The following is an 18,123-nucleotide window of genomic DNA, read 5'->3' on the forward strand; positions in this document are numbered from 1 at the left end:
GGCCCCCGCGAAACTATATTGCTCAGGCTTCAGCTTCACCCCTGGTTGGCAGGGCTCAGGGTGCAGGCTTCAGCCCATGTGGTGGGGTTTCAGCTTTCTACCCTGGGTCACAGCGAGTATAATGCTGGCCCTGCTTGGCGGCCCCCCTGAAATGTGCTTGCAGCCCACCATGGGGCCTCAGACCCCTGGTTGAGAACCACTGCTATATGCCATATTTTACTCTCTCCTAGCTTTGGTAGCAGAAATTCTGGGATTGTTCTCCTGAGCTGGCAGCAGAATTAACTCAGCACTGCAGTACTGATAAAATACAGTGTATACAAAAACAACAAATTACAATAATTTCTTCTTACATTTTTATACTGCCGTTTTTCGCTCTCCGTTTTTTCCAAAGCGAAGGAGGGCAGAGGGTTGACGTCAACTTTGTTTCTGGCAAGGGATGAGCAAGCAGCTGCTTTTGCAGCCAGTGAATCTGCTTCTGGATGAACAATTCTGCCTGTGCTTGAACATGCATGACTCATAGAGGCTGTCCCTCAATGACAAGGGTTTTGTAGAATTAAAAAAACCCAACTCTTTTTAAATATCACACAGTGGCTCTGTTGAGGGAAGTGTGTTGATGGCCTGATTTTTTTTTCTCAAATTGCATTAATGTTCACCAGTAGTAAGATACAACGGTTAATTGGGTTAGCAATGGGATTTTAACTGATGACCTTTGTACTTGTTATGGGAATTGTGGATTCTAGATGTTAAGTACATAATCAGTTAGACAAGAGCAAATTGCTTGTATTTGCCTTTTTTAAACTGGACTAATTTTCCCATTTATTCAGCTAGAACTCGAATGGCACAAGCAGTAAAACATTTCCAAAAGGTCTCGTGAAAGATGTGTTGCTGCAACTGAAGAAATGCAACTACAGTTACACTGTAGCATTCAAGCAACTGAGTTCTAAGAGTACTTACTCTTATGGTTAATCACAATCTCTTATCTGACACATGAAAACTACCCTAGGTTTACCGGGTACTTGATTTTTAAACCCCTTTTCTACCCAGTGTTGGGACAGTGATACTTGGAGAATAAACCCTTAAACTTAGAGGGCCTGAAGAGAGTACACTCGTGCCTTAAATGGAGACATGCAAGTTGATTTGGAGGCAGGGGAGAAGCTAGAAGCTTCGAGAAGATGAGGTGACTGTCATCTCCACTCTAATTCCCACTCACGCAAGTCACTGGCAGAGAAATGATTTGCTGAGCTACTAAGGGTATAGCTCAATGATAGGACAATATGTTGTGTTGTGTCCAAAATAATTGATGCAGTATTACTGACAATACATAAGACAAAGTCATTGTCAAACTAAGTCTGTCATGTGAAAACCCACTGTGTCAGAGGTCCCATCCCTGGGCCAAGCAGCCTGCTGTGGCTTGGAAGTCCTATACATGAGCTTACCAATGACCAGAATTCCCTTACCCAAACTACTTGCCCAGTGTGAGACCTTTACCACATTCAAGCCTGTGCAGAATTGGTCCTCATTCCTAGCCTAGGTCACAGGATACCTGGCAGTAGCAGTGTTATGAACTCTAGTGTAGAGTGCTGGCGGCGGCCTGCATTGTTATCAAGGGTTGTTTTCATCAGGGTTAGGTGGTGGTGCTGGAGAAAAATGCCGGCAGCAGCCTATCTGCACCAGAGCTTTTCCTGATTGAGCTGCCGTAGTGCTGGCAATGGTGGGACGTTTGAATAAAAAACGTGAGACACAGCCTGGACAATTAGGGGATTAAGGGTCTGTTCATAAAGCAGCATAGGTGTTGTTTTGATGCCCTTTTCAGGGATGAGTCCTTCAACGTGCAATCAGTCATTGACTGTTTAGACTTGGTGATGACTTGATATACCTCCAGCTGTGACTGGGAGCCACAAGCTATTCAGTTACTGCTGTGGAGTATAGTGGTAAGACAGTTGGTCTGGCAACCTTGCCTAACCAGCGGAACCAGAAGCATGACAGCTAAAGCCTGCTAGGTGGGGGTGGACACCTATAGCACGTATCAAACGCATGAATCGAATTGCTGTAGAAACTAGCTATGTGACAGGTGTAATTATTACACTAAGAAATCATGTAATTATTTGGCACTAACAGTGTACTTGGTCCTCTATAAGAGACACAGGCACTCAGGGTCCCTGTCTCAAGTTGTTTTATGGTTCTGCAAAGTGCACAAAAGTGCACTGGGATACCCAGAAGTGCCAATGTAACATTTCATTAATGTAATGGGCTGGAGACAGCATTTCAGTGCTGTGGCCTAAGGTTGTTGCTCTTCATGGAGAAGGTGAGTTGAAAAGAATTACTGTACTTTCATATTGTATGTGTGTGTGTAGCCACGAGTAATCTAGTTATATATTTAACCTTCTGGTTAGTATTTTGAGATAAATTTTGTATGACCAGATAAAACTATAGTGCAGTGCAGTATCCCTGTATACTGTTCACAAATTCAACCTACCTTTGGAATCTAGAAGAGTTAAATTAACAAAACCTAATGTCTCACTAGTGTTTCCCATCTCTAATGAACCAAAAGAGGATCCAAAATAATGCTCCCAAAATACATATGCACATGCTGTGAAAGCCGTGTCACTGTACTCTTATTTTCCATGGCAATTGCTCCCTGTGCACATTGTGCTCCTTGCAGGAACTATGAATTGGGTGGGGGAAGGTAATAGTCTTAGCCATGGTGCGGTACATTTAGTAAATAAAATACCGCAGATGTAACAGATTCAAAGTTGAAACTTGTTTAGGGGTGACAGTGGCATTGCTGTGGCTCTGACCCTGCAAATATTTACATAATATGCTTAATATTACACTTTATTTGTCCCATTGGTGACTTATGAGTCTACTTCATGTGTCAGCCAGATTGATGGGATTACTCACAGCGCATAAAGTTAAGCACATGCATATGTCTTTTGTAGTAGGTCCAAATCCCCTCTAAAGACTCACTTGTGCCATGATTAAGGCTATGATTTAGTCATGGGTATTTTTAGTAAACGTCACAGCCAGGTCAGAGGCAATAACCAAAATGTCACGGCCAGTGACCTGTCCATGACTTTTACAAAATATACCCCTAACTAAATCTTAGGTGCTGTGGGGGTAGGGCTCCAGTGGCCGCTGCTTCTCCTGGGGGTAGGGACCCTGCCGCTGCTGCTTCTGGGGTGGGGGGGCTTGGCCTGGGACCTCGCTGCTCCTCCGGCCCAGAGGGAGGCCCCTAGCCCCCCTGCTGCTCCTGGGGCTGGGGCGGAGGTGGCCCGGGGCCCCACCGCTCCTCTGGCCCTGCGGGTGGCCCTTAGCCCTGCTGCTGCTCCTGGACCGCTGCTCCTGGGCAGTGCCCAAGACCAGTTGCCTGTGGCCTCTGGAGCAGCAGCCGGCCCCAGGGTCACCCCAGCTACTCGGGTGGCCCTGAGGTCAGCTGCTGCAGCTAAAGAAGTCACAGAGGTCCTGGAAAGTCACGGAATATGTGACCTCCGTGAAAGACTCGCAGCCTTAGCCATGATGCCTAGAAGGCTCTGCCAGATGAACATGCCTATGTTAACTGTGACTACTGCCTGCTGTGCAGAACTCACTTTTCACTTCATTTCTGTTCAGCACCTATAACAGTGAGGTCTGATTGAGGCATCTATCTTTATTTATTTTAACCAAAATTGTTGGGTTAAAATAAATAAAGGTTGATTTTTATCATTTTTGCCTGATCCTAGCACAGTAGAGAGAGTGTTGCTAAATGATGGCATGCTGCACTCTGCTTTGTTTGGTGAAAGCCTGTTTGTTTAGTGTATGCTGAGCCTGTCAGGAACCACCGCCGCTGTTTAAAGTGCACTTCACTTCAAAATCTACTGTGCTGGAAATACTTTTGGAGTCCTGCGGGGTCCTCTATTTGTATTAATCTATTCTGAGGAATAGGGCAACAAAATGAAGCGGAGTGGTTCTGTCTTGAATGAATTCTGAATGATAGCTCAATAAAAATACAGTGCCCAGAGGGATGGAGTACAAACTTGATAATAAAAGGCTAAAATATAGAATAAACCCTTCTTTCTCCCTCCCCTTCCTTCGCTTTCCCCTAGCATAACATTAAAACGCTGACATTCCAAGAGTTACAAAGGGAAAAATCTTTACGGCAGGTGGTGCCACATCAGCAGACACGCAGGGTGCAGAACTGGAGGGCTAGGCCTGCTCGGCCGCACCTGCTGTCTGAGTTGCTGAATGTCTGAAGTGATCTGTCATTTAGGAATAAGATGTTGGACTTTAGGGGCACTTTGTGTTTAGGATTGCCCTCCTCCTCCCCACCCCCCACATTTCATCAGTAAATAAGAACTGTGATTTGACTGGTACAAACTTTGGGCCTTGCAACCCCTATTCCTGCAAGTAGTATTTACTCAAGGCTGTAATTGAGGATGCTGGAACTAGGGGTGTTGGGGATGTGACAACAACCCCTGGTTTGAAATGGTTTCCATCCTATACAGGGTTTACAGTTTGCTTCAGTGGCTCTCAGGACCCCCACTGTACAAATTGTTCCAGCACCACAGGCTGTTATTACATATTACACCCCAGGCCCTTCTTGGGGTGTGGGATGAGCATGGTTGAATGGCATTAACCAAGCTCTCCCTATCTAGTGCTGTGTGCGCTTTGGAGAGATCCTAAGCCGATACTTGCATTGAGCGGGGAGAGGTTCCCTGCTCCCATTTTCTGAGCCTTCTGATCCTTATTTCATTTGTTACTTTTCTAACCAGTTGTAAAGTGAGATGCTATAGTACAGTTTGGCTGTTAGCACTATGTGTTTCTCCCCTTTCGTGTCTGGATGATCAGATGAAAGCTCTGACCCCATTCCTAAACCTGCTTGGTTTAAAAATATATTTTTTTAAAAATTAGCCACTGGTATATTTTCCAGGAATAATTCAGTGTGCTCCTTACAATATAATCCACACTCTCTTGTTTTATGGGGAGGGGAAAATTCAGTTTGTAAAAAATAAAGCAGCCTGTGGACCATTATTTCACTTAGGAACTGTAAGTCACCCTTTGAAGTTTATCGGGAGAAGCTGTAGTAGCAGCACTTGTGTGGACTAAACGGGCTGCAGTGGAGCAGAAGAGCCTGTTTTTGATGGCCTACTGGCATCCTCTAAATGCCTAAAATAGATGGAATATACAGTCTTCTGTTTCAGAAGATTGATTTGCTAACTCTGAAATATAATGGTGCACATTAATTCCTTTGTGCAGCTGAAAAATGGGAGGGAAGTCATGGGAATTCTCACTGCAGATTTCTCAAGCCTCTGTGGAAATCCCACAAATTGGGCTACTGGGATGTAGCACTTTTTCTGAACTGTGCAAAGTAAACAATTCTAAATGATGCATGTTCTGCAGCCTATGCACTTTGTAGGCTGTTTATTTTACCCCCTTTTAATCCTTGAAACCTAATCCTCACAGTAGCCTCTGTTTAACAGTAGTATTGAAAATGGTTAGATGTTAATTCAGGTCAGGCTTTGTTTAAAAAATAATGTTCACTAGCCATGAAAGATGCTGAAGATCTCAAAGATTTTGTTTTGCATTTTAGCTAAATATTGTAACATCTTCCACTATTATGTTAATAGATATTTAAAAAACATTTGTTTTCATGTTCATGTAAAAACAGCCCCATTCATTTAATCTTCATGCTCATTCTGCACAAAGGTTGCAACTGGATTTAGTTTAGGAGGTGTGTGTGTGTGGTGCTGGGCTAGTCACTGTACTTCTCTGTGCCACGTTTTCTAATCTGTAAAATTAGAATAATAGTTATCGTCCTTTACAAACAGCTTTCAGATATAGGGGTGAAAAGCCTGATATAAAAGCAAGATGATATTTCTGGTAGTAAATCATTTTTAAAATTCAAAACCTTGTCATTTCTGGAGAATGAGGGTGGATCAAATGTCCATGCTCATTTTAAACATTTGCCCACATGTAAAATCCTTAAGTTACTGCTAGAAGGCCTAATTTGACTCTTTGAAGTCACTGCCCAAACACCCATCAATTTGAATGGGATTGGGCTCATAGGCACAAAAGTGATCTCTTGTAAAATATGCCTGGTTGAGATTTGTGAGAGCTGGAAAGGCTCTCTGATAACAGATTCCCTATCTAGTGATACAATATACCCTGCTAATATTCTCTCAAGTGTTCAATCTGTGTTCTGTGGCTTATGAAGTCTTGGCATTTCTTGCAGCTCCTTAGAATGACAATAGCAAAACAAAGACTTGGAGATGAAGAAGTTGGGGCACGCCACTTTGCAGCACACGAGCGTGAAGACCTTGTTCATCAGCTGGAGAAAGCACGAGAACAAGTAATAACTAATGGGAGTTCAGTGAGAAATTGTTTTCACTGCTGGCAAAAGAACAAGTAAATTGCAATGCCTCTGCTGTGCTGTAATTGCTGTTACCTGGTTTGCAATGCAGATAGTGGTGTTGGTGGCAAGGAAGTATATACTCTGGTAGTATTTATTGAATATATGTGTAAAGAGCATTCAGAGCACTTTATGCATTTACAAGGTATGCACCGGTAGAGATCGAGTTGCTTCACCTCAAATTCATCCACCTCTAGGGTGGAATGTGACAGCTGTTGAGTAGCACATAGCAACAGTTTAGGATTGTCAGTGAAGAATCCCATATTTAATCAGAAATGTCAGAGGCACATAAGTCAACATGATAGGAGATGCCCAAACCATGGGTGAAAGTGACTTACAGGACTTAATGGTACTGTCGGAGTACTGAGGGGTATGTGGCCTCATCCAGAAGAGGCATGGCCTCAAGCAAAAGAGGCGGGACCTCTCAAGATTTAAAGGCCCTGGGGCACCAGCTGTGGCTGGGAGCCCCAGGGCCTTGAAATCAACCAGGGGCGCTCTCAGCTGAAGAGGTGGCTGGGAGCCCCCCGGGGTTTGGGGCAAATTAAAGGGCCCAAGGCTCCGGCCGCTGCGGGGAACCCCGAGCTTTGCTGGGCTGGGGCCGGGATTTAAAAGGCCCGGAGCTCCTGCCGCTGCGGGGAGCCCCGAGCCCTTTAAATCCCAGCCCCAGCAAGGCCACCGGAGCCGCGGGCGGGATTTAAAGGGCTCTGGACTGCCCGCAGCGGCGGGCATCCCAGAGCCCTTTAAATCCCCGCCATGGAAGCCAGTGCGGTCTGGCACGGCATACTGGCTCTTGCTGGTACGCCATACCGGACCATACCAGCTTACTTTCACCACTGGCCCAAACTGAAATTTAGTCAGGGGACAGATTAATGTGTAAAAGTAGGTTCTTTAATTTCCACAATTGGGTAAAACTTCTGATTGATGCCTTTTCCAAAATTCCTTGTGTCTTTCATCAGGAAAGTGCTCCTTAACACTGCACTCAGTACTACTCACTGTGTATTGAATCACCAAGACTTCATGGTGTCTTCACGTAGATGTCCACTGATAGTTGGTATCTCTCATCCCAGTACTCATCTGGTTTACTCCTGCTTAGTGTACTGAAGGCAGAACTTCAAAGCCCTGCACACACTTCAGTTGAAACAACTGAGTTTTAAGGACAGGTGTTAGGACAGTTTTTCTGCCCTATGTAGACAAGTTTTGTTCTTATAATTAGAAATGGGTCAAAACTTGAACCTTAAATATGAAACCCTTCGAATTGTGAGGGCTGCTGCGTTTTAAATTCTAACCCCAGGAGCTACACCTGTCATTACAATATTGGATCTGTGTCCAATCCAAAACTACCAAGGGCTCCTTCCCCTCCCTCCCCCTCATTCAGATGAAACTGTAATTTCTTAAGAACAACTGATCTCACAAGAGAGCCTTATCTCGATTTTGCCTCACACCCTATGCTAGCCCAGACCTACTCTATACCCAATGCTAGCTCTTTGGTCCCATGATACCAAGTTATAACTGTGCTAGGAACCACTTGGCACACTTGTTGCTGACCTAGTTCCAAATATAGTGTAAATAAGGTCTTCCTTTGTTGTATTCAAAATGGTTTCTAAATATTTTGCAAGCTAGTTCAGTTTTAATAGCTGAACTTTGTTTTAACTTTAGTTTTAATGAAATAGAGAAAAATAGAGTAAACAATACTTTTAAAACAAAATTGTGTATGCATGGTCAAAAGAGGAGAACAAATAATGCAATCTTTATTTTCCCTTTTTTGCTCTCATTTTAAAAGGGAGGAAATACAACTGCACAAAAAAGTGTAGCTCTATGAATTTGAGTCAGAAGCTAAAGACATTTTGCAGAAAGGTTATGCATCTCAACTTTTCTTACAATGGTGTCTTCAGTGATATTATTGACAACAATTATAGGGAGCATCATAAATTAAAATATTGCTTGGTCAGGGTGAATTCTAATTTCTTCTTTCCCAATATATTCAGTTAGCTTGAGTAGAGATGTAGTGATCCACAAAGATTGGATCTAAACTTCTCCAAAGTTTTAAGGATGTTTGAATCTGGGGGTTTGGTTCAATCTTCATATGCTGCCTTTTAGTATGCTTATGGCTACTTTTTTGTTTTACTTTTATGGATTATCATAAATCTACTAACTGGCATTCTAAATCTGACCCTCTTCAGAAGCGAAGTACTGGCTACTCTTTTGTCTCTGGATGTGATGTACTCTTCAGTAAATTCTGCAGAATAACGATAGCAGAGCTTTGCTTTCTTCTCAGATTGAGACTCTGGAACATGATCTTCAAGCCGCGTTGGATGAGCTGCAGGATGTAAAGGAAGAGCGCTCTTCTTATCAAGATAAAACAGACCGACTCAACCAAGAGCTTAATCACATCCTGGGAGGACATGAAAATCGCATCATTGATGTAGATGCCCTGTGTATGGAAAACAGGTGAGTGTATAGGAAGTCTGCAGTGCTTCTCCTGTATGTACAGTGTGATGGTTCACATGGTACTAGGACTGAGTCACCTTGTTACCCACTGCCTCTAGCGAGAGGTAGCCTTGTCTGAGGTAGCTGGGTATTAGCTCCTTAACACCCCCAGCCTGTCTGCCACTCAGGCACTCTCCTTGAGTTGTGCCAGCCATGTCTTTGCCTTGCAGGTTAACAAGAGGGGCACCCCAGACTCCTTGAAGCATGTGATATCCAGCCCTGACACTGGCTACTCACAGAAATGCCAGATCATCCATTCCCCAACGAGTAGTGTACTCAATTTCAGTTTTATCTTAAATTGCTGCTCCTGTGTAATGCACAGCACTTGTGAGCACTTATAATAAAACAAGCTTTATTTAAGAAAGAATAGAGATTTCACTAGAAACAAGAGTGATGGAAGCAAATGGTCACAATACAAAACAAAATCGTAAAACTTGAGCTAGGGGGCCTATGCTCATTAGTAGTTCCCTTTCTTATCTAATAAAGTGGGCCCTCTCCCCCAGCCCCCCAATGTTCTGTTGCAAAGCTGGCTGGTTTCCTAGGAACCAGGATCCTACCTTTCATGAAATACCCCTGCTCCATAGGCTGTCTGCTCAGTGAATGGATGCAGAGTGTCTTTCTCCACCATGTGATATATGGAATCACTATATCACATGCTACACTTCATGGATAAACGCCATGCAAGTGGTGTGTTAGGTGTAGTGAGTTTCTCAGGTCAGAGAAAGGAGTTGCTTGTAAAGAACAGTGAACCCTTTGCCCGTTAGCACCAGTTAGCATGTGTGTCACAGGCAGCAAATTGCTGAAATTGGTGATTGCATCAGGAATTCAGCCACACCACAGCTATAAAGAAAATATTTCAAAGAATGTAAACTGTCAGATTTGGACTCTTAAGTGTTGTGCTTTGTATTTGTTGTTCAGTTTCACATTTGTTTTTATTCCATCTAAATCATGAACTAGCAGTTGAAATTCATAATGGCAGGCAGCTTATTTGGGTTTTACTTGGCTGAAATGGTGGGAGCGATGCTTTGCAGTGTATGGGGATGAGGAAGGAGGGAATGGTTCATATTCTTTGTCAGTTTATTGCACAGAATCACAGGCAATGTCAGAAGCAGCCATATTTGTACCCTGCAGTGAATACTGAGGCTGAACAGAATCTTGAGCTTGTAAATGTGTGGCTTGAGCACATGGATACATGATTCTGGATCCAGCTTTGACCACAGAAAGGGTTTGTCTTTTTATGAGGAAATTTGCCAATACAGTTATGCTGGTAAATTTGCCATTGTAGACAAGTCCATTAATTCTCTGTCACTGCTTTGGAAAGGGGAAGTGCAGTTACAATATGATCTGGGATCTCTGCTAGGATATTAGAAGAGAGGCCCTGAAGAGGCTCAGACCTGGTCTACATTAAAAAAATAGGTCATCCCAAAAATTCACACTCATGAGCAACATACTTTAAGCTCACCTAACCCCCAGTGTAGACAGCTACTGCCCCTTGGGGAAGTGGATTAACTACAGCGACAGGTGAACGCTGCCCATTGACGTGGGAAGTGTCTACACTGAAGTGCTACAGAGGTGCAGCGTTTCTAGTGTAGACAAGCCCTCAGTCATCATTAACATCAGAATTTATCATAAAAATAAATACTTAATACCTGTAAAACACTTGCATTTTCAAAGCAGTTCACAAGCATTAACTAATCCTTACAACATCTCCTGAGGTGCATAAGTGCGACAGGCACTCCCTCATCCCTAGCAGCTCTGGTTTCACTTCCTTTTTATTTAGCCTGGTCTAAACAGGTGTTTTTTTTGGCGGGGGGGGGGGGGGTTGTTTGGTACCAATTTAAATGTTAGCTATGGAGGTGATTTTTCTTTTACCCAAAATAATAAATTGGTCCAAACTAGTATGGATGCAATTATACCAGTATAAAGGTGTTATACTAGTATAGTGTTCCCCTTACCCTATTGTGAGAGCCAGCTGGTATGAGTGTACTTATACCAGTATAACTGAATCCACACTTGATTATGTTATTTTAACTATACCAGTTTAAAACCGATTTAGCTAAAACAATATAAAAACAGTGTACAGACAAGCCCTTTATTTAAATTTATAAACATCTTATAGGTACTATTCTTCAAGCTTAAAATACAGAGGGCACAAGTGAATATCTACTGATAATACGAGAAAAACTGACCCTTCCAATCCCCCTACCCAAGAGCCTAGAGACTAAAAATGGGCTTTGCAGTATGTCCATAACATTTAATTACCTATAATTTCAGAGTTACAAACACTTCGGGAAGGGAGATTGTTCGTAATTCTGAAATGTTCATAACTCTGAACAAAATGTTATGATTGTTCTTTCAAAAGTTTACAGCTGAACATTGACTTAATACAGTTTTGACACTTTACTTTGCAGAACAAAAATGATGCTTTCCCTTTATTTTTTTCAGTAGGTTACCTTTAACACAGTTCTGTACTGTTTGCTTTTTTTTTCTTTTTCTCTGCTGCTGCCTGATTGCATACTTCCGGTTCCAAATGAGGTGTGTAGTTGACTGGTCAGTTCGTAACTCTGGTGTTTGTAACTCTGAGGTTTTACAGTATACACATCCAGTCCGAAGAGGCCAAAGATGGGGAAATTCTTCACTGAAAAATTAGCTCAGGCTCTCGCCCAGATGTTGCCCCTAATCTCTTATCTGTGATTGAGGGTGCTTTAAGCCCAGACTAGTAGACACAGCTGAGGGCATAGTCTTGAACTTTGGTGTTGCTTCAGCCTGGGCTGGCAACCTGTCTACTTTGCAGTGAGAATGTAGGGTAATCCAGCCTGGCTGCACAGCATTTCAACAGATGTCTCCACTTGGAAGTTTGGAATATAAAAGGATTGTTCTCATGACACTGCCATAGATGACAGCTTCATGCTAAGTCAGAGTGTGTGAGCATCCTGCAAATGAATTGATAGAGCAGACCAGTATAATGTACCACAAAGAACCATGGGATATCTCACCAGCAATCCATCCCAGCACATGGGCTAATACAGCATAATATGTGAATGCATATGTCTGGCATGAGTAGGGTTTTGCAGTAGGGATGCTCCACCCGTGCTAGATGAATTCTCCAGTGAAGACATAACTGTAGAAGCCCCCTCATGTGAAATGTCCTGCCAGTGGCTCTGTTTGTGCCTTGTGCTGTGCAATGACTAACACATTGCCAGTGTTTAATAAATAACAAACAAACAATATACAGGAGTCTAATGATATATGTTATGTATTTTCAGATACCTTCAGGAGAGATTAAAGCAACTTCAAGAGGAAGTCAACCTTCTTAAATCTAATATTTCTAAGTACAAGGTAGAGTTCTTATTATGCTGCGTGCCTCTGTTTATCGAGTTTAATTTTTTTCATTTGTTTATACACATTTTAAAAGTGTAAAATTGTTAAAATTCCATGTGCAATTACCACTTCTTCTTAACTGTAGTTTAAGACAACTAGATAATTTTAGTACCTTTATGTATTTTTTTTACATCCCCAGTCTTCCCTATAGACTTCTCAGCTGTTATATAGCATAAAGAAATAGCTGCTAGTAATATCTAGAAAGTGAAGGTGTTCTCTCAAGATCTAGGAAAAATTGCTCCTAGTTGGGGTTAGAATGTGACATTGTTCCAGATTGTTGCTAAATGGAGGATTGGTGGTGGTAGAAAATTAATGCTCTTGTGTTAGGACATTTATTATCATGCAGCTGTTCTTTTATCTCCATATTTCCCAACACCAGTACTGTTGTTTGGCAAATTTTAATGATTGATATATCTTCCTTGTACCTCCACTTTGAGGATAGGCTGCATGCACTCTTTTGCACAATAAATCTTCTGAACTAAATCTAGATGCCTGAGTATTCTTCCTCTAACCCTCTGCTCCAACTTCAATCAAAAAACACGTCCTCCATCTTTCTGCATGAGACTTTAAGCCTATTGGTGATGCTTCTTAATTTGTTAATCACTGTTAAGCAGTCACAGCATTCCCTGCCATTCTAGTGAAGTGCAAAATTCCTCCAAAGCACTGCCACCCCCATTTCAGGCACAGACCTGAGAAACTGAGGCCACAAAGCAGGGGGGGGTGTGTGTATCTGATTTCTGAAGGACAGTTCTTTGAGAATAACAAGGGCTCGGCTTTAATGAGAATCATGATTTTGCTTTGAACTCTTTCTAAAAGCCAGCATTTTCTGCTGAAAGGACTTTAGAGAGAGTTTTAGTGCTCTTTTCTTTTCCCTCTTTAAGCATATCCAAGAGAAATTTTCTGGAAGGTCAGAATTTTATCCCAGGGTGCTATTCTCCATGGAGTGTTACTGCTTTTACAAATGTATTCAACTATTTCCAGAAATAGGAAAGTTTTAAAAACCCGGGAGAGGAGTGGAGGGGGAAATAGAAAGAATGGTAAAGGGGGATGGTGATGAGGTGCATAGATTCGTTAGGGTCCCAAAGGCTCTCTTGGCTAGTATATCCAATACTCCAGAAGGAGCCCCCCTCATCCAACGAGCAGTGTAGGTATAGACTCATGCCCTAGAAGAGAAACTCCAGGATTAATATCCCCACCCTCAGATCCCTTACTCAAATGAAAATGCTTAGGCTAATGTCTGAAAAAAAATGTTTTTGTTTCCTTAGAATGCTCTAGAGAGACGGAAAAATTCAAAGATTCACAGTAGATCCAGCAGCAGTGCACTGACTGGAGTCCTTTCTGCAAAGCAAGGTACTGCAAAGATGGAACATGGTGGTACAGTACCTCATTCTTTCTTCAGTGTGAACTATGAGGTTTTTCTCACATCATTTTCTTCCTAATCATCTTTTAACCTGCCAGCCAATCTCGTTTTCCTGTCAGTCTGACCCCATAAATTCCCTTCCTTTGCTTCCACCTTTTTATTACATCAAGCTTAAACTTCTTCTCCTTGCCTTCAAGGCCCAGTATAACTCTGACCCAGATGAGTCTCTTCTTGTGTCATCTCTTTTCTCTGCTAACAATGCCAACCTTGATGCTCTATTTCAGCAGTAGTACAGAGAAGGCAGGTTAAGGAAGGTGGGGGCATGTTAAGTCCAAGTTCCACTCCTGCACTTGGGAGCTACTGTGGCTTGCTTCTCCCTTCCAGGAGTTCTGCGGTTTCCTTCAGGAAAAGACCAACAAAGCAATCGCCTCATCACATGTGTTTTCCCACACACACACACCCTGAACAGAGGCTAAGGATCAGAGAAGATGAGGATAGGATAAGAAAAAGTAACTTTTTCCCCCCCTGGAAAATCTTGTCTCCTGCACCATGATCCTCACCCTCTCTCCATTCACACAGGCACATACCAAACCAGCAGTACTTGTCATGACAGGTTGAAACTCATGAAGTTCGTCAGCACTGACAGCTCCATTTATGTCAGGGGTGGCCAGCCTGAGAAGGAGCCAGAATTTACTACTGTGCATTTCCAAAGAGCCACAGTAACACGTCAGCAGCCCCTCATCAGCTCCCGCCCCCAGTGTCTCCCACCCGCCAGCAGCACTGCCGATCAGCACCTAACCCTCCATCCCTGCGCCTCCCGCCCGTCGCGATCAGCTGTTTCGTGGTGTGCAGGAGGCTCGGGAGGGGGAGGAGGCGGCACAAGAGCGCAGCAGACTCAGGGGAAGGGGCGGGGGCAGTGGCGTAGCCAGGTGGAGGGAACAGGGTGCGATCAAAAATAAAAAAAAGGTGCCACCTGCTGCGGTGCCTTTACTCACCTGGCAGCACTCCGTGTCTTCGGTGGCACCTTGGCAGCGCGACCTTCACGTGCTACGTGGGTCTTCGGCGGTATTTCGGCGTTGGGTCCTTCAGTGCTGCCGAAGACACCCGGAGCGAGTGAGGGCCTGCCACCGAAGACCCAGAGCGCTGCTGTGTGAGTAAAAATTAAAAAGGAGCCAAGAAATTGACAAGGCGCCACTTGTGCTCAGTGGGGGAGTGGGCCCTGCCCCACTCCCCCCATAGCGGTTGCTGCCCCGCTCCCCCCCAACGGGGGCCTTGAGGGAAGGAGTGGAGTGGAGTGGGGCCGGGACCTGGGGCAGAGCCAGGGGTTGAGCAGTGAGCACCCTGTAGCGCACTAGAAAGTTGGCACCTGTAGCTCCAGCCCCGGAGTTGGTGCCTATGCAAGGAATCGCATATTAACTTCTGAAGAGCCACAGGTTGGTCACCCTTGGTTAATGTCCTCTTCGCCATACATTTGTACAGTTTCTAGCCACAGCAGATGACCAAATGTGATCATGCTAGTGGACTTGCTGAGCAAGGTTAATGAGTCCACAGGCTTTCTTATTGCAGAGGAAGTTTCTTATAGGCTCATGTGTGACACAATCAATGTGTCTCACATCAATCTCCAACAACCTTAGGGAATCAGTAGTTCTAAACATGAAACCTTTGTGGGCATGGTTTTTTCAGGTGGACAGAAGAAAAATATTTCTGTTCTGCCAGTGGCAGGAGATCATAGGATAGAAAAATGAGGCTCTTTCCAACTGAATAGAAATCTGTTCTTTCCAAAAGAAATATTAGCTAAGCAGAAAATGGTCTACCTATGTTTGTGCTGGAAATTGCTGCGGGACAATGATCAGCTCAAACAGCCACCATTTTTTATGACTGAGTATTATATGTCTGGGTTTGTTTTGCTGGTTGGTTTGAATAAATCTACATTCAGCTAAGTAACGAAACAAAGGTGGATTTGCTTTGTAAGTCTGACTGAGTACTTGTGTCACATTTCTGTCTGCATAAAGGTAATACTCATTTTTGTTATAACATTTTAGTCCAAGAGTTGTTATCGGAGGACCATGGTTGTAGCCTACCAGCCACGCCACAGTCCATTTCAGATCTCAAATCTTTGGCTACTGCCTTGCTGGAGACTATCCATGAGAAAAATATGGTCATACAACACCAAAGGCAAACCAACAAGTAAGTAGTATGACTTGGAATTTGGGGGGAAACCAACACAGGTGTTCAAAACACTTTTTAAACTAGCATTTGATGTTTGAGCTCTTGTCTAGAAAATGGGAACTTAAAAACAGGAAAGGGAAGGAAGGTCAGGTATCTTGTACTCCTCTTACATGAAACGTCATTGTCATAGGTTTGGAATAGAGTTGCTTAGCCACAGCCATGACCATCCATAATATAGCAACTTGCAGATTGGTTTTATGAGGCATAAATTGTTGGATTGTAACACTACTGTATGATTCCTATTCTGTTTTGTGATTTAATACATTTATTTATGTTGGACAATAATCTTAACTATTGCTATCTCACATACTTGGGATATTCTATAGCAGCCAGCATGAGAATATAGAACTGTCTTTTATCACAGTTTAAGATATTGGACTGTGTCCTTATGCAACATGAGAAAGTGGGAACTAGAAAGGAAGCATTTCTTGATTGTGTTTAGCCTTTTAGCAGCACTGACTCACTAGTGGTAATCAGAGGTAATTCAGGCTTCTCAAAGGCACATCAGGACCAGATGCCACAAACAGGCAGATATCTTTCATGAAAGGAAGACGAAATACTAAAGGAAACTGGATTGCACTAGAATAGATGATTCATTTTGCAAATTGATAACTCTAATACTTAGGCAGAATCCATAGCATAATTCTTAGAAGTGGCAACAAAAACGGAGGAACAGTCTGTAGGCGTACTTAAATGCTTTGGATGAAGCAAGGGTCTGTTGAGCTGAAGGGAGGCTAATGTTACATCAGTACCAGGGAATCAGAGGAGAAATCCAGGCACCTTTCAACCTAGCTGTCTCACAAATGGGAAAGAAATGAAAATAGGCTATTTTAATATTGCCTTCACTAATCAGTCTTTACAACTGTACTGAGTGCTCATGAATAAGAACTGTAGATATCAGTTGCTAACCTGTCTCACTGGAAGGAGTTCTTTTAAAATATTATGGATTAAAATGGCTTCATCTTTGTTAGGAAGGACAAACGGAGATGGATTAGTGATTAGTACAGAGATGGGAATGTGATAACAGACCCACTTCCCCACACTCCAGCCAGGTGAAATCAGTGTTTTTTGAGTGACTGGTCAAACACATGTTGGTACAATAGGGATTTAAAGTGTTTGCAATGGGATATACACACAACAGTTGGAAACAGCAGAAAAAAGCATCATTTGGCTGGAGATTTGGAACACAGAGTTGTCTTTACTGCATTCTGAACAGGGCTGTGAGCTTTGCTGCTGTTTTTGCTGCTAATCCATTTTTTGTCAAAGGCAATAAGATGAACTCCTATGCGCATATTATAAATAAAAATAGTCTTTCCTACTCTATCGTGAATCGGTGTCCACTCATTTGTCTCCAACCAATGAATTAACCCATTCCCAAAGTCCAAACCCATCTTCACCATTTGAAGGCTAGGACACAATTATTTTTCGATTTACCAGTGATGGTGTGCTTTTATGTAACAGCAGCAGCGACACGGTCATAATAGCTTTCAATTAGATAAGACATTAGGCCACTAGCCTACGTTCCTTTGCCACTTGCTGTTGAAATGCAGGGCTGAGAGCTTTTTAAGGTGGCTTTGATCTCTAATCCCTTGAGCACCCATTAACTCTTACCCTTGAGTAGCCCTGGTTTAACTGGTTTAAAAAGCCAGTTCCATAAAGATCAGAGAAGCTAGTGAACAGGAGCAGCTAACTGGAGTTTTGCAAGGGAGTTTAGAGAGGGAACAATAGAGCCTGATACACCTGATTAACATTCTCTAAACTTAGGCTAATAAACACATCCCCGGGTTTGGAGGGGGGGTGGGAGGTTGAGAAGCTGCAGGAGTAACTATAATGCTGGCACAGGTCCAGCAGCAGAATGGGGGATATCCAGTTTGATGCACTGGATGCAGCATGGATGATTACCTGCCTTGTGGACAGGTGGCATATGTGTGCACTGAGTGACACATGTCATGGCCCTCAGAGACTGAATACAGGCTCTTGAGCCGAGAGTGGCTGAACTGGATGGGCTAAGGGGGACAGAGATACATAGCTGAGACTTTCCGGGACACAGTTGAGCAGTCCCGCTCCCTCTGTGCTGTTGAGGATGAATGTCTTTGGGAAGGAGAACATAAAACTGGAGTGAAGAGAAATGATCCCATATCCCTATATGATTCCCATCCTTGACCAGGAGATGACCAGGAGAACCGCATGGTGAATTGTCTGCCTGGTGCAGAGGTGACAGATCTCTTGAGACATCTAGACAGACTTATGTGCAGTGCTGGGGAGGAGCCGATGGTCGTAG

The 18,123-nt window shown here is 43.3% G+C and overlaps 1 protein-coding gene across 1 annotated transcript in view; it reads left to right on the forward strand.

The window, feature by feature from the left end:
• Window positions 1–18,123, forward strand: part of CCDC149 (coiled-coil domain containing 149) — a 60,969-nt gene that overhangs the window by 27,071 nt on the left and 15,775 nt on the right. The window contains exons 5-9 of the mRNA XM_045017949.1: window positions 6,209–6,325; window positions 8,661–8,833; window positions 12,139–12,211; window positions 13,519–13,603; window positions 15,656–15,800. Coding sequence (XP_044873884.1) covers window positions 6,209–6,325; window positions 8,661–8,833; window positions 12,139–12,211; window positions 13,519–13,603; window positions 15,656–15,800 — 593 coding nt within the window. The remainder of the gene's footprint in view (window positions 1–6,208; window positions 6,326–8,660; window positions 8,834–12,138; window positions 12,212–13,518; window positions 13,604–15,655; window positions 15,801–18,123) is intronic.

This window comes from Mauremys mutica, chromosome 5, assembly GCF_020497125.1.
Source record: "Mauremys mutica isolate MM-2020 ecotype Southern chromosome 5, ASM2049712v1, whole genome shotgun sequence".
NCBI lineage: Eukaryota > Metazoa > Chordata > Testudines > Geoemydidae > Mauremys > Mauremys mutica.